Source organism: Notechis scutatus, chromosome Z (assembly GCF_049901735.1).
Source record: "Notechis scutatus isolate UNSWTSFEM ecotype Mainland chromosome Z, rNotScu1.2, whole genome shotgun sequence".
Taxonomy (NCBI): domain Eukaryota; kingdom Metazoa; phylum Chordata; class Lepidosauria; order Squamata; family Elapidae; genus Notechis; species Notechis scutatus.
Genome location: NC_142025.1, coordinates 16,614,518 through 16,632,452, shown reverse-complemented (window position 1 = coordinate 16,632,452; position 17,935 = coordinate 16,614,518). Strand labels below are relative to the sequence as shown.

The following is a 17,935-nucleotide window of genomic DNA, read 5'->3' as shown; positions in this document are numbered from 1 at the left end:
AAACAAGAATAAACATAAGTTTAAATACAAGAAATAGGAACTAATAATTGGGGACAATAGGACAGGGACGGTAGGCACAATTGTGTGATTATGCACGCCCCTTACAGATCTCTTAGGAATGGGGTGAGGTCAACAGAGGTTAGTTTGAGGATAAAGGAGTGGGGGTTTGAGCAGGTGACAACAAAATCAGGTAGTGAGTTCCAGACATTTAGAGCAAAAATGGAGCAAATGTACTTATGGAGTACGTAAGTGTGTAATTTTAAAACACAAAATTCTTTACCAATGCTGAATTGGAAGTAACTGGAAAAAACAAGCAACTCAAAATTCAGATTTATTCAGACCTATCAATTATAGTATCAATTTGCAGACTGGGCAATAAAAGAGTAGAAAGTGAAGACACTATGTTATATAGAACAATAAGGAGAAGAAACTTGAGTTGCTAAAGAATTGCTTCATGACGAAATCGTTGTGAAAAGCAAGGACTGAATAAAAGAAGCTGAAAATCTGTGTTTGCCAAAACTGAATCAAGTTAACAAGAAAAATTTGGCCAAGCACTGAAACTGTTAAAATGGTTCCAACTGTAACATTGGAGCCAGTTGATAAAGACTATGTAACCACTGAAGAATTGAGTCTTAAAACATCCAGATATGAACTTACTGAAAAAAGAAACCTTAAATGGAAAATGCAATTAGAATTGAAGATGAAAAGGTTCACATATATCTGAGCAATTAAATTAAAGAGTTTCAGGCAAGGAAACTTGAAAAATAAGAAAATCAAAACTAATCTGTCTTATGTCATTTTGTTAGTCCTACTTCAGAAGAATTTTTTTTTAAAATAGAATCAGAAAGGAAGCAATGGATTGCACACATGAAGTAGGACTAACAACAGGAAAGATATAAAATCGACAGCTAGTTGGGTCTGGAGCAAGGATCTTCAAACTTGGCAAGTTTAAGAGTTGTGGACTTCAACTCCCAGAATTCCTGAGCTAACATGACTGGAAGAGGAATTCTGGGAGTTGAAGTCCAGAAGTTTTAAAGCTAAAGCAACAGACAAGACTCTAATCTATTTTGTCTGTGAGGTTGTCTCATCTTCAGCATGAAAGCCAGCTGGACTTTTAAACTACTATGATTCCGATGAGACAATCCCATGATATAGCTTCTCTTTGTAGAATAAACATGAAAATTAAAAGAACTCTACCCCAAATTATTTATGACTTTACAAGTGAAAAGACAATTTAATGATCAAGAGAAGCCATTAATGTGTGGTTTCCAAGTCTTAACTCTTAAGTATCTGAAGCATTTATGAATGTAGGCTGATTTTAACTGTTTACTATGATTTCATTTTTTATCATCATTTCAATGATTGCTTGAGTATCTTTCAAATAAAGAAGTGAATTTAGGGGTTCAAAATAAAAACTTCTGGTGGATTTCCAGCAGGACTTATCATCTAAGTGACATGTTCCAGCTTGCTCTTTTGACTCAAAGAATTTCATGAAACAATAAAGCTGTTTGCATTTGAACAAGTACAACATTTCATCAGTTTTATGAAAGAAAGAGAAAAGCTGATGAAAAATTGGCCATGACAATGTGTCATCTGGACATGAATACAGTTGTTCCCCTACTGAGGTACAGCCCAGATACCTTTCACAAGCAACTTCAATGAAATGCTTAAAATGAAAATTTTGTGAAATGAATGCCTACCATATGTGGCATCAAAATGTGGATTCATAGGAAAACTGAGAAAGTCAAGTATCCTTCTTCACCTCAATCACTAACCGACTGAGTTCAGCAATTCAGCTGAAAGATAAGGAATCTTTCTTTTTTTAATAAATCAAACCACAGAAGCATAAAATGCTCCAGATCATCTTGGACCAACTCCACAAACTATCTTCAATCAATTGTCCTTCCAGCCATCTAAATGTGGGCTACTTAAACCCTATATTTTCTGCAGCTGCGGAGCAGACAGGCAGATGTTAATCAAAGGGTAAGGATCTCTTGCCAGAGTTTTAAAATGGATTTTGCACATAAAGCAATTTGTAATCTCACTGGAAATTTCAGGTGGCAATTTGATCACTTAACACAGTTTTACTCTATGAATTTTTCATGAGGAACTATTCAGCAGTCACTATAAAAATGAGCCTTTTGTTTTCACTGCCACTTCCTTGAAACAGAAATTCAGCTGGCTCCTCTTTTCCAAGGTCAGGCTGGTAAAATGGCATGCCCATAATTTACTCATCCATAAGTGAGCTAAGCTGACCTGAAGAAGGTAAATAAGGAGCAATGACACTGACCCACTTGCAAAGATATCTGATTTAAACAGTCTTACCACTCTGCATTATACTACCGTGAAGGAGAGTATTTTTTAAAAAAGGGATGACATATTATGCAGGAGGCAAAACTGCTGGCTGAATATTAAGAAATGATTAGGCCAGTGAAAAACATAAGCTTCTCAGCTACCGAACATAGGATGTTAAAAGCAGTTATAACCATTCCTATAGGGTTTTTCAACCTTAGCAACTTCAAGATGCATGGACTTCAGTTCCCCATATATCCCATCTAAGCTGTGACAGATTTTAGAGAAGAGAAGGGTAATATTGATAGACCTGTCATCCTACTAACTTTTGTGAAACAAGTATAGATAAACTGGTGCCAACAAGGCACTACCAAACAATTTATTTTATATATCGTTACAAATCAAGTCAGCCAGTCCACTCCAGGTCTACAAGATATGAGACAGAAAAAAATATTATTTATTTTCATTCAGTTTAAAAAGTCTTAAGGCTGTGTTCAGGTTTTCATCTAGATATGCAATATGGAAGGCCATTCAGGATTCCTAAACACTGAAAGATTCCTAAATTCTTCCTAAGAGTAGTCCTCAACTTACGACCACAATTGAGCCTAAAATTTATGTTGCTAAGTAAGAAATTTGTTAAGTGAGTTTTGCCCCATTTTACAACTTTTCTTGTTAATTGGATCAATGCAGTTGTTAAATTAGTAATATGGTTAAGTGAATATGGTTTCTCTATTGACTTTGCTTCTCAGAAAGTTGATCACATGACCACAGGACAATGTAACCATCATAAAGATGAGTCAATTGCCAAGCATTCCAATTCTGATCATGTGTCTATGAGAAAACTGCAACAGTTCAAAAGTGTGAAAAATGGTCACAAGCCTCTTTTTTCAGTGCCAAACATTTGTAAATCAAGGACTACCTATAATTTGATTAGACATCATTATAATTTGTTAAATAAACTGGTAAAAACTAGGAAAAATATTAAATATGAAGATGCAACTATAATGTAAGGACATAGATTTTAATATAGCATTTTAAACAAATTAGCAGCACAATAATAGGGAAAAAAGGATTTGCTGAATTGTTTTTCAATAAATGGGAATTCTGGGACAATCTCACACAACATTGCAACCATCAAAATGTGAGTCAGTTGTCAAGCATCCAAATATAAATCATGTGACCCAGAGGTGGTATTCAGCAGGTTCTGACCAGTTCCGGAGAACCAGTAGTGGAAATTTTGAGTAGTTCAGAGAACTGGTAAATACCTCTGACTGGCCCCGCCCCCATCTATTCTCTGCCTCCTGAGTCCCAGCTGATTGGCTGGATCTTCTTTGGTTGCCCTACACAGGAGAACAGAGCTGGAAAGCAGGTTAGAGAATGGAAAGCTGGAAAATAGGGAGAGAATGGGGATTTTGCAGTAACCTCCCCCTGCCACACCCACCAAGCATACCACAGAACCAATAGTAAAAAAAAAATTGAATCCCACCACTGATGTGACCATGGGGATGCATGGTCATAAATGTGAAAAATGGCCATAAGTCACTTTTTTCAGTGCCTTTGTAACTTTGAAAAGTCATTAAATGAACTATTGTGAGTCAAGGACTACCTGTATTTAACTTACTTAGAAACCCTTTCAGGCCTTTCAGTTGGATCGCAGAAACAGCAGAAGAGAAATTAAACTGGGGTGGAAAACTTCAAAAACAGGAACACAAACAATCCCTCCTGACTAAAAGAACAAGCTTGAAGCTCCCCAGGAATCTGTCTCACCCTTATTTGGGTGATATCACTGTGGCGTCGGCCTGCCTGCTGTGACCCTTGGCTACCAAAATTAAATATCACCTTTAGTCTGGAATAAACATGACCTTCAGTTCTTTAAATGTCTAAATAGAAGCTCTCCATCCTTTGCAATTCATCAACTTATCATGGTCTAAGATCTCGGGACATATGATTCTGCCACTGTTTGGTATAGGGGTTGGCAACAATAAGGCACCAGATCAAAAGAGCACCTTCTAAGCACAATTGCTGAGAATCTCTAGCAGCAGTTCCTTTTTAAATATTGGTTGGTTTATTTCAATGCCACCAACATAATGTAACTTGTAGGGATGTGTACAACAAAGCATCATTTATTAATGGTAAATAATCCCCTCACACATACTTGCTAGTCATTTCCGGCTTGCTAGTCATTTCTTGCTAGTCATCCGGGGGCCGGATCTGGCCTAGGGGTTGCTTAGATCTGGCCCATGAAAAATAGTGAAGGCCTGGCTCTGCCAGCAAATACATAGCTCGCAAGGGCCACATTCAACCCACATGCAGCCCTTTTTTTGATGGCAAAGCGTTGCAGGAGGCCATCCCAGCTGAAAACGGAGCTCGGGAGCCTCCTTTCCCTGATGGAGCTCTCAGGCCACCATCCCTGACACTAGTGATGTCATGCTGGCCATGCCAACCCTGGCCATGCCCAGCCCCCTGAAGTCAAACGCAACCCTGATCAGCGGTTGGATTCAAAAAAAATTATTACTGGTTCTGTGGCATGGTTTGGTGGGCGTGGCGTGGTTTGGTGGGCGTGGCGTGGTTTGGTGGGCGTGGCTTGGTGGGCATGGCAGGGAAGGATATTGTAAAATCTCCATTCCCACCCCACTCCTGGGGGAAGGTTACTGCAAACTCCCATTCCCTCCCCATCCCACTAACCTGCTTTCCAGCTCCGTTCTCCTGTGCAGGGCAACAAAAGAAGACCCAGCCAATCAGCTGGGACTCGGGAGGCAGAGAATAATGGGGGCGGGGCCAGTCAGAGGTGGTATTTGCCAGTTCTCTGAACTACTCAAAATTTCTGCTACCGGTTCTCCAGAACTGGTCAGGACCTGCTGAATACCACCTCTGACCCTGATGTGGCCCTCAATGAAATCGAGTTTGACACCCAACTTGTAAACAAGAAAATAAAAGCATATTCTGCTTTTTTAATGAAAACTTTAATCAACAATAATTTAAGAACTTATTATTAATATTAATATTATTAGGAATGCTATAGTCTTTAAGAAGCAGTGGGTCCACACACAATACCATCCCTTTCCCACCCACCCCTGCCACTGGCAGTCCACAGAGCCAGAAAAATTGGGGATTCACTGCTTTAGCCAATTTGTTTTTTTTTAAATGCATGCTATTAAATACCTTGCTTGAGAGAAAGCCAAGACAGAGTATACAAGTCCAAACTAACTGAAGATTCTTAAAAGTTTAATAAAGCACAATTAAAAGCATTCATGACAAGGGAATGATCAAAATATTAGAAGCCAGTGGGCGTAGAAAGGTATGCAGTTGGCAAATGTGACAGTCAGAGGCCTTCTGAGGAAACAAGAAACCAGCCTGAATTTCTAGTTCATTGCTATCTGGTGGCAATCAATACAAATATTAACTCTGCGCCTTGCACATCTGATTTTGTCACAGAGTTTTGCCTTCAGAAGAAAGGAAACAAAGCTTAACAGAAGGAGGAAGAAACTGGTAAGCCTCAATTATCTGACAGGCTTCTGGGCTACTAATGCAAATGCTGCTATTTTAAGCTAAGGCAGCCAAGAATTACGATCAATAAGTCATTGATATTAAATACTCATACATAGTTTCACTAGTCAAACATTCTTCTGAAATCTGGGGTTTCTAAAGTTTCATATTTTCAGAAGCAATTGGGGATGAGGAGTGACAGGAGCAAATTAATGCAGTTAACTTCCTTTCCTGATACTCTTATCAAAAGATTTCCACCTACAAGAACTTTAATTTACCCCTAAAGTGGATACTACTTGGAGTCAACAAAGCTAAATCCATCTCACTACGTTAAAAGGTTGATCCCAAGAGTCCTAGCATCCAAATCTACTCCCAACACTTCTTTTCTCAACCGCTACATCAGGGGAAAGTAAGGGATGATGGGAACATGATGGTTTTTCATAACCAAACATATTCTCAGTCTTCCTTAAAGGACGGAATTTCCATCATTCCTTGGAATACTATTTCAACCCAGGAATACTATTTATTGGGTAGAAACATATTGTGGTGAAAGGTAAAAAGATTCCAGAGAAGCTTTTTATTATTATTCCCTAATCTGATGTTTCCAGATTCCAGAATGTCAACTACCAGAATTCCCAACTGGCATGAAATTCTATTTTTCTGAAAAATATTGAGTCAATGAAGTTCTTTAGGCTATTATTATGAAAATAAATCTTAAGAGAAGGCTACATACCCTGCACATGGTGACCCATGCAAGGCTGTATCTGCCCTTTCACAATGCCTGGAGGCCGGAGGGATTTAAGTAAAGGACAGCCATTTTTTTACTAAACTCTGGCAAGGCTCAGGCTTTGGGTGCCTGCAACCTCAGGATCATCCTTAGTTCTGGATGCAATTGCAGGAGGCTAGCATAACTAGGACAGCTTTTGCCCAACTCTGGTTTGTACACCAGCTGCAACCTTTCCTAGATCATGACCTCCCTGCACTCAGTTACTCAAGATCGGGTCATCTCTCTTCTGGACTATTGTAATATGCTCAATGGGACTACACATTTGGAAGATTCAACTGGTGTAAAGCAGAGCAGCAAGAGCAATCTTTGGGGCCCCCTAGGATGGCCCATATTATACCTTTGTTTCATTGGTTACTGGTCAGTTTCCAAATTCAGTTGAAGGTATTGGCTATGACCTTTAAAGCCCTTAATCAGTGGTGGAATTCAATTTTTTTTTACTATCGGGTCTGTGGGCGTGGCATGGTGGGCGTGGCAGAGGAAGGATATTATAAAATCTCCAGTCAGAGGTGGTATTTCCTGGTTCTCCGAACTACCCAAAATTTCTGCTACCGGTTCTCCAGAACTAGTCAGAACCTGATGAATACTACCTCTGCCCTTAATAGCATAGGTCCAGGTTACCTGATAAACCATCTTGTCCCACTAGAACAAGCTTGTCCTACTCATGCTAGCAAAGAGGGCCTAATATGGATCCCATCAGGCAAAGAATTCTGACTATCAGGATCCTGAAGAATATCCTTCTCTGCTGCAGCACCCACCCTTTGGAACATCCTGCTATCAAGGCTAATAACTGCCCCCACCTTTCTATCCTTCCTCAAGAGCCTGAAGATCTGGCTTTACTGGTTGGCCTGGGGACCAGATGGGGGAATTCCATGTTGGAAGTGGTTGCTGGATTGAGGGCAGATTCCACATACACCTCTTGTTCTCTGGTCTCCACCCAGCCATCTTTTTGTTATCATATTGATCTTGTTCTTTTTCATTGTTTATTCTATTGTTCTATTGTTTTACTTCTGTTCACACTCTTCATTTATTCCTTTTTGTTGTTATAAGCTGTCCAGAGTAGCCCACAGAGAGATAGGAGCAAATAAATTTAACAAATAATAAAATAATAATAGCATTGCCTAATATTATCTTAAAACATCTAATGCCATAGGAAATTTGTGTAATTTGTGTAATTTAATAATCTAATTTCTTGAATAATCTTCTACATGACAATGGTTACTTTGTTATAGTCAGAATGCTTCAAGCTAGTCTTCAAATTAAATCCATTATGTCAAAATACATGTGAAATACAATGAAAATGTTATGTCAAGATTTTCCATTCTATCAAGATAATGTATATTTGAAGTTAAATATTTAATGTAGCTGTAGAAATATTTATCATACAATGCAGTGAAATAAAGTAAGTTTCAGAGGCATCCTTCAAGTTTAACAAAGTATGCATTTCCTAAGGACATTTTTATAGTTCTCTCTTGAGAATTTGGCTTTGAGTAAAACTTCTAAATGTTTGTATCACATTGTTAATTCATTTTATTCCTTTAGATTTATAACTTTAATTAGAACAAACATCATTATAAAAAAATATTACTTAGCAACTGATCTCTTTGTCAATTCCAAGTTATTTGTTTTAAATGCTACAATGTTCTTTCCCCCCCAATTCTTTATTAATCTGGAAAAAGGATATAACTCAAGTAATTTGTAAAATGAGAGAAGCATGATAGATTTGCTGAAAATACAGTAAACTATTAAACACGGTTTCTACTCGGACTGTTTTAAAATTCAATGTTACCTTCTTTTCAGGTAAAGTCTTCCAGTTCTCCGTAGAATATTAGCATCAATAATTTATCAGTGCTCACATACAAGAAATAGTCTTCTTTGCCGTATTAATACTCACTCTGTCTTTGTCATCAGCCACATCACGGAGAATGTCATCACTGTCTAGGATTCCACCATCACTATGTTCTAGACGATGCACCTGTATCCAGTAGTTTGGATCCTGCACACAAAAAAAGAAAACTATTAGATATCACTAAACATCTATGGCTTATGAGTCAATAACTATTGCTTATTTGATGGTACTCTCCACAATGAATTTTCATGCCTTCCAAGTAAAGTTGCCTTCTATAAATCAATTGCATTGATAGTAATAGCATTTACTTATATAGTGACTCACAGTACTTTACAGCCCTCTCTAAGTGATTTACAGAGTCAGCATATTGCCCTCAACAATCTGGGTCCCCATTTTACCGACCTCGGAAGGAAAAAAAGGTTGAGTCAACCTTGAGCCTGGCGAGATTCAAACTCCCAAATTGCAGGCAGCCAGCAGAAGTAGCCTTCTAAACACTGTGCCTCAATGGTATTGATCACTGAGGAGTGTGGTGGCAAGCTAGTTAAAATGCAGTACTGTAGGCTAACTCACTGCCAGCAGTTTGATCTTGACCAGCTCAAAATATTGACTCAGCCTTCTATCCTTCCAAAGTCAGTAAAATGAAGACCCAGATTGTTGGAGGCAATATGCTGACATTTGTAAACCACTTAGAGAATGCTGTAAAGAACTATGAAGTGATATATAAGTCTAAGTGCTATTGCTATTGTGTCATTTAGTGGTAGCAGATTCTCAAAGTATCCAAATATTAAAATTCCTTTCATTGAAAAAAATCAGGGATAGAATTGGGAGACCTGTGAAAGTATTTGATCCTACTACGGTGACTTTTTTTAACATGAACATGTGTAACCAGCGGAAAATGTTTACTCCCATATTCCTAAATAGCATCTCTTTCAGGAGCCAAGCACGAATTAGGATTGCCGTATTTCATTGCAAAGATCTGAAGAACCAGAAGAGGGAAATACCATCTAACAACAGAAAATTATATCTAACATTTAAAAGAAAGAATTTTTTTTTTAAAGAAATACATTAAGGTTATAAGGAATATTTTTAAAAAAATAAAAAAGGAACAGAAAATTGCAATACATAATCAATTTTCCAAGATATTCCACATAACATTTCAGTGAATCTTTACCATATTTTATTATAATCCCTATACCAACAAGCAGTGTGTTAATGTTGCAAATAATGTAAATTCTGTAAACTAGTGAGAAGTTATATTTTTATCATTCCAATGTAGCAGGACAAGTTTCAAGTTTTTCTACTAATAGAGGTTAGGAAAATCCAGTTTCTTCATTTAGATATCTATTTTCACCTAAGTCTATGTTTTTTTTTAAAATCAGAATATTTAACCTTGCCTCAAAGTTGATTCAATATATGCAAAGACCTCCTCCCTTAAAAGGAATACTTAGAGAACCTCGTATAAAAATATGTGTAAATGAAGCATTAATTCCATGATGATTTACCCAAAAGTTTTCTATAAAGCAGTGGAGTCTAGAAAAGCAAATAGGCTTCATTTTTTCCCTTGAATAAGACATATTAAGATCTACTAACATTTTTAAAAGCTCAGATACGGCCATCTAGTATCTGAGAAGCAGTCACATCCCAATCACTACAACAAAAGAGACCTACTATGGATCTATCTATCAAAGAATGTTAACTGGCAGGATCCATCTGCTGTGGCCCACACCCTTTGGAGGGGAGGATCCCTCTCCACCCTTTTGACCATCTGCAAGAACCTTAAAACCTGGCTCTATCAGCTGGAGTGGGCCCCAATGGGAGTGACAGCGTAGAAAGAAGCCTCCTATTCTAATCTTTATTCAATGTCTCTTAGCCATATTCATTTTTATATTATCTTTTTATCACTTTGTAAGCCACCCAGAGTTGTTTCAACAGTGAGAAGGATGGCGTAAATAAGTTTAATAAATATGTAAAAAAAATAAACCTTAGAGGTAGAGGCATTTGTGCATGCATGTAATGGAACCCTGTGCATGAAAATGACTTGTTTGTAAGTCAGGTGAGTAGGGTACCCATGTAACTAAACAGTAGCTTGTCATGCCATGTGCATAACCTGCTATGAAAGAAAATTTGGCTCTTACTGGAAATATACAGTAGGGAATTGAAATGCTTAATTGTAAATGTATTAACAGTGGCTAGAATTGTATTTACTAAAAATTGGAAAAATTAGAAAATACCAACGCAGGAGGAAGTTATTAAAAAAATAATGGAATGTGCTGAAATGAGTAAATTGACATTCAAAATTAGAGAACAAGAAGATAAACAATTTTATAAGATATGGGATTTATTTTATCAATTGTTAGACAAAAAGATACGGTAATGAAATATGTTAGAGAATTTTATAATACTAGGATAATAGAATTATACAGAAAATAATATAAAAATGTACTACTATTGGATGGAGTTAGGATGATGTAATGAATTGTTATAATATAAATTAATTTAATTAATTTAAATAAATATAAATTAATTTAAAATTTTGAATATCTCGTATAAAATGATGGAATAATAGTTTAGTCAAATAAATGATTAACAATGATAATAATGTATACATATATATTAGATAGATAATATGAGCATTTATACAAACTGTAAGTGAGGACTATGGAGAGGATGCACAAAAGATTTGTAACCAACCGACACACTGTATGTAGATAATTGGAAGATGGTTTTATGTTTTATGTTTTGTTTGTGTATGTTTGTCTAAAAATAAAAATTCTTTTAAAAAAAAGAAAAGAAAATTGGGCTGAACTTGACATCAAACTCCCTGGGCTGCAGTCAGGCATCAGAACTTTGACAGTGATAGAGACTGACAGGAAGCCAGTATGGATGACTGAAACCAAGCACCAGCAAGATTTTAGTAACCAGGCAGCATCAAAAGGATGAGCTTAGTTAGGAATGCCAGTTCAAAATTAATTATGGGCATGGAAAAATAAATGTAATAGTTTTCTCAAGGCAAAAGAATCAAAACAAGGGAGAGAAAAATGTTTTACCCTTCTTGAACTTGATTCAATAGTTCAATATTTCTGAAATTGTTTTCTTCCTCAAACCAAACGAATCCATTTGTAAACTTTGACATAGATAGAACAGATGGTATGAAGCCAAGGGCATTGCTAGATTGGAGCAAATAAGCAACTAACACATTCTTCAACAATTAATCACAAACCAGTTATGCTTGGAGCCAATAGCAGAGCATGTTTGACAAAGATTTGGTTGAATATAATAGCTGTTGGGTTTTTTTTAAATACAGGTGAACCTTTTGAAGTTGTCAGGTTAACTAAGGTTGTAGGAGACTTAATGATATGAATTCAGGAATGTTCACAGAGCAATTCAAAAAGAAACAACTACTATAAAGCCACAATTTCCTGGTAATACAGTTTATCATATTTGTTTACCTGTTTAGAAACAGCATTATACCAATGATAAATTACTATGACATGTATGACGTACTATGTAGCAGTACATCAACCTAAAAAAAAATATTATTGATTTACACAGCTTATAAAGAATTATTAACAATTGTTACCTTTTATTATTCTTGTAAAATGCTGTTTTAAACACAAAATTTAAGCATGAATATAATAAAATGATGATGATGATATGAGTTCACTTTTTAGATAACAGATTTAGTTGTGGCTGTCTAGTAAGGCTGCAAATAGCAGCAAAAAAACAGAAAGGAAAAATAACTAACAAACGAAATCCATATGCTGACTACAAATAACAATATAAAATCTTGTATTTATCATTAAATGTAGACTATGCAGAGACATATTGGGTCATTTTATCATTTTTAAAAAGAAATAGGTAACATGCTCATATTATGGAACTATTCGCTCCCCAATCAAGGTTATACATTTCCTTCCTTCAGGCCAATTGGGTAAACCATAACTATTCATGTATTTTAAGAATAATGTACTAAAATCTCTGAATGTAAAGTTTTTTACCAAAATTCTATTGACATATGCAGCAATTTCAAAGGAAAGCAAGGCTACAGCTGGACAGGATCAAATCATATGAGCTCAAGAATATTCAAATTTCTTCCAATGCCAACATTATAAAATCTGAAGTCCATGCCTTTTTAAGCATTTGTTTAAGTGGTCCATAAGTCAATAATATTTCAATGAATCAACTATATTTTTAAATCCTAAAATCTTTACAGACATGACCCACTGATTCTCCAGAATTGGATATTCTTGGTCTTCACTCCATAATTTAGGTATATAGTAAAATCTTTCATTTTCTATTTTACCATGTAATTGAACTGTTGATTCTTGTGCAAAATTATAACTACCTCAGAGGTTGCTAGACTATCTGGCTCATAGTGTAAGTTTCAGCTGTATATATCACTAAACAAATATTACAATGAGAGTCATATTCAGCATAATGTACAATCTGTAAAATATTTTTATAACCATTAGAAATCAACAGTTCCAAACATGTTGATTTGTTTGGCCCAATATTCAAACTAAAAATCTACTCTGCTATTTTCTAATTTGTAGCACTTGAGACTATATTCCTGGCACTTTTCAAAGCTGAAAATGAAGAGCCACTTTAAATAAACCTGGCACAATTTCAGAGGTATTACATGCTTATATTCCAAGTAGACCAAAGTCATAAAGTCTCGTTCCAAAATGTATCTTATTCCAAAACATATAGATCAGTGGTGGCAAGCTTTTTTCAGCTCCCGTGCTGCTAATTGTGCATGCGCTCGTTCACTCGCGTGCCAACACCCAGAAGACAATTTGTGCTGCCCCCACCCCCTGCACATGTGTGAACGATCCCCTGCAGCACGTTGCATGCAATCCCCTTGCTGCGCTCCACTCATCTGCACATGTGCGCACGATTCCCCCGCCGCACACCGCAAACCTCTGTGCATATGTGTGCAATCCCCTTGCCACATGCCACTCATCTGTGCATGCGCAAGATTCCCCCGCTGCATGGCTCTGCGCATGCATGCTCAATCCCCTTGCTGCGTGCTGCTCATCTGTGCATGCGCGTGATTCCCTTGCCGCGCACTGCTCATCTGCGCATGCGTGCCCGATCCCTCCACGTACCACACATCTCTGCACATGTGCACGTGTCTCCTGCAAATCCGCCCCCAGATTCATGCATGCACACCAGATGCATGCACACCAGATACCCAACAATCAGCAGTTGGGCGGCAGCGGTGTGCATGCATGCGCAGTGGGGCTCTTCCGGGCAAGCTCTCACATGCCAGGGGAAATGGCTCTGTGTGCCACTTCCAGCACACGTGACATAGGTTTGCCATCACGGATATAGATCAGGAGTGGGATTCAATTTTTTAACAACCGGTTCTGTGGGAGTGGCTTAGTTTGTAGGTGTGGCTTGGTGGTCATGTGACTGGGTGGATGTGGTTTGGTGGTCATGTTATTGGCTGGATATGGCCAACTCAATATCACTCACATCGAGGCATGCATCTCCTCACCTGGCCTCTCATGACTGTGGGAATGCTGCAACAATCATAAGTGTGAAAAATGGTCATAAGTCACTTTTTTCAGTGCCATTGTAACTTTGAATGGTCACTCCACACAAGCAAAGTACCAACAAAGGAGGGGAAAAAAACTCCAGAGAAGTTCCTGAGACAGGAAGTCTAGTCCTACCAGGGTTAACGGAGAGGCAGTTTCTGTAAGCAACACCAGAACGTTTCCTTCCTGCCTTCCTTACAGGATTAGGCCAGTAATTTCTTCTAACAACCGGTTCTCCGAACTGCTTAGAATGTTAACAATCGGTTCTAGAGAATAGGTGCGAACTGGTAGAATCCCACCCCTGATATAGATGATAATATAAAGGTCTAAAATCTTATAGAATTAAGTTTAATTGTAACATTAAACTTGTCCCAAAAGATTTTAACTTTGTTATATTTAATGAAATTACAGGTATTTTTACAGGTATACATTCAGACATATATGGTGACACATTTTGAAAAAATCACAAACCCAAGTATTTTAAAGGATCTAAGAAAATTGACAATCCTAATCCTATATAAGAATCTAGAGTAGGTTCCAAAAACAATAAATAAGACTTGTTTTAGCTAATGGTACAATAAACTGTATTGCTGTTATGAGTTTCAATTATTTTGATTATGACATTAGCCATAACTTTAATAGTGTATATAGGAACACTTTATATTCAATGCTGAGTGCCACTGCACAATATCTTAAGACAATCTAATGTACAAACTAAGGGTGGGAGAACCAAACTGAAGATGAGGGGAAAATAAGATATACTTGGGTGCCCTTCATAGGTTGAAAAACAAATCAGTTTTTAATAAATGTAGCCACTAGGTGGAGATACTAAATTGTAATACTGTACAATGAACAAAAGAGAGTGGAAGCGAAAAGCCCAACCTTACTAGAATACATTCTACATTTAATTTGAATCCTATCAAAAGCCTTTCCAGCATGTAACTAGATTATCAGCCAATTCCAATTTATTTGCTGTAATATCCATGCTATCAATCATCACATAAATATTGTCATATACTTGTTTTATTTATCAATCTAGATTGATATGGATGAATTATAGATAATATAATCCTTTGTAACCTCATGGCTAATATTTCAGGCAATATTTTACTGTCCACATTAAGCAAATATATTGATCTATACTTTGCACATCTTACACGATCTTTCTCAAGTCTTAATATTACTGTAATATAATCCTCATAAAACAATAAAGGAAATACAGAAATATTAAATGATTTATTAAAGACTTCCAATGATAAGCCTCTAAAATGCTTTTGGAGGAGTGTAGGTTTATTATATTTTAATCAGTATAATATATGTAGGTTTTAGTTCTTCGCTATATAATCACAGGATTTTCCCAACTCCGTTGCTGCAGAATTTCTTTTTCTTTTTAATTAATGTCGTAACATTTTCTTTTTCTTCCCACATTTCCCCCCAAGTGCAGAGTCCACTTTTTGGTGGATCAATAAAAAGTTCATCTCTTGTTCATCTATTGATTGCAACAGGAATTGACCTACTGGCTTGTCACATGAGCCTGACATTGTGAGCTGAGAGGGAGGAACTGGCCCAAAGTCACCCAGCCAGCTTTCATGTCTAAAGTAGGACTAGAATTTACAGTCTCCTGATATTTAGCCAGCTCACCACTCAACGGAACTGTTTTCAAATTCCAAGATATTTTCCCATATTCTTTCACCTGAGCATTTTATGTTAGGAATCATTCAGTTACTAAAACATATATCCAACATCCAAACATATATCCAAAACAATTTTTTCCCTAAGTCATATATAACACATATTGAAACTAGCTTTTTGATACACCCCTTCTCTTCACAATCTCAATTTTGTGTGTGTGTGTGCGTGTGTGTGTACGTGAGATATTTAATGTGCTATGTGAGCTAGGTGGCATAGGTACACATTTTCCCCCTCCCAATCACTTCGCTGTTGGCAGCAGAGCTCAAAAGAAAACGAAAAAGAAAGCTTTTATGCTCATAAAGAAAACAGATTACAAAACAAAGTTATCATTCTTCAATCTTACGAGTTGGACCTCCCTTGCTCTGCTCCCCCATAGTTCTTAGCTTGTATAAAAGTTTAAATTTATAAGAACCTTAACAAATTAACCTAGGGGATTAAAAAAAACAACACTGGAAAGCAGAATCTGAGAGGGCAAAATAATGAGTGAGTAAACAGAGGGGCCCACAAAAATCCAACTCTGCTCATATTAGTTGTGTGTGGATTCTGAAAATTATCTGGGAGAAGTGCTCCAGATCTGGCATGCTTTAAAAAGTTAACCCCTTAAAGCAGCCTTCCGTAGAAACTTGAAAAAAGAATGCGGCTATTTTAACTCACAACCAAGAGGTTGAGAAGTGCTTGTAAAAAACATTCAAGTACTTCTTCTAAATCAGTTTTGAAGCACGTAAATAATACTCAACTACAATTGAATCCAGAATTTCCATTGCTGAGCAAGGCAGTTGTAAAGGGAATTGCACCCAATGTTAGTTTTTTTTGCCATGGTTATGGTGAATCTGGCTTCTCCTCCCCTCATTCAATTTTCTTGTTGGATTGAGAAAGTCACAAATGTTGGCCACCTGGATGCTGCAACCATTATACACATCAGTTGCCAATCACCTAAATTTGATCACTGTGCCCATAAAGATGCTGCAATGATCATAAGTGTGAGGACTGGCCATAAGCGACACCTTTCAGTGTCACTGTAACATTAAATGGTCTCTAAATGGATCGTTGAGAGTCAAGGACTTCCTGTATACATATAAAAAAGGCTATAGGTACTTATTCAAAATGCCAGATTTTAGATGTAAAAAAAATAATCAAATAAATCGCTTCAGATTTTTTTCCCAGCTTTAATATATAATATACAAGTGTACAATTCAATTGAAAAACAAACTGAAATTTTTGGAGGGGAAAATAAAACAATCAACCAATGGAACAGCTTGCCCTGGGAAGTTGCAGGAACATCATCACTTGACACTTTCAAGAAAAAATTGGACTGCCATTTGTCAGAAAAGGTGTAGGGTCTCCCGCTTGGGCGGGGGGGGGGGGGTGGACTAGATGACCTACAAGGTCCCTTCCAACTCTGATTTTCTGCTATCTAATAAAAAAATACAATAACATGGTTTCTTAAACGTGCACATTAGCTTGTCAGTAAGAATGTGGCTGTGTTCAGAATTAACCAATCATATTCAAACTGATGGTACATAGTAGTACATGCCTGCCATCAATTAAAATGACTCTGATCAAGCCCATATAATGTTCAGAAGCTGTTCCAGGATTTTTCTGAGTTGTTTCGTATAGCAATAGGCATAGTCTGCCAAGAGTTTCCAAAGCATTAAAAGGATCTGATTGTTAGAAGGTATCAGACAGAAGGGCACAAAACAATTTCCAAGATATTGGATATACCATGGAACCCAATGAAGAGAGTTATCAACAGGAGGAGAAAATATGGCATAACAGACACATTTCCAGGAACTGGGTGTCCTTCCAAAATAGGTCAAAAAACAAGAAAATTGGTCTGAGAGGCTGCCAAGAGACCTACAGCAACATTAAAGGAGCTAGTAGGTACTGGTTGTGTGCTACATGTGACAACAATTTTCTGTATTCTTATATGTCTGAGCTGTGGGGTAGGGTGGCAAGATGGAAGCTTTTTCTTACAAAAAAAAAAACCTTGACATTTTAACAGGTATCTGTAGACTTTTAATATCCATTGTATACTGCAAGTGGACACCTAGGGCCTCACTTACAATTCTCCCAGGTAAAAGTCCCAAATTTCTCAACTCCGTATTTTTACCTGATATATTGTGTGAACCATACCACATACACTCACATATAAGTCCATCCATGGTTACCTTGGGTTTTTTAACTCAAATACTGTGAAAAATATTCAACTTGTGAATAAGACAGCTCTTAAAATGTTTATGTTTTAATTTTCATAATTGGCTTATCCATGGATAATTGACAGATTAGCCATTT

At 37.0% G+C, this 17,935-nt stretch overlaps 1 protein-coding gene across 14 annotated transcripts in view; it reads right to left on the bottom strand.

The window, feature by feature from the left end:
* PARD3 (par-3 family cell polarity regulator) overlaps window positions 1-17,935 on the bottom strand; it is a 609,571-nt gene that overhangs the window by 504,740 nt on the left and 86,896 nt on the right. For all 14 annotated transcript variants that reach the window (XM_087948426.1, XM_026672225.2, XM_087948428.1 and 11 more), the window contains exon 2: window positions 8,457-8,558. In XM_087948426.1, coding sequence (XP_087804552.1) covers window positions 8,457-8,558 — 102 coding nt within the window. The remainder of the gene's footprint in view (window positions 1-8,456; window positions 8,559-17,935) is intronic.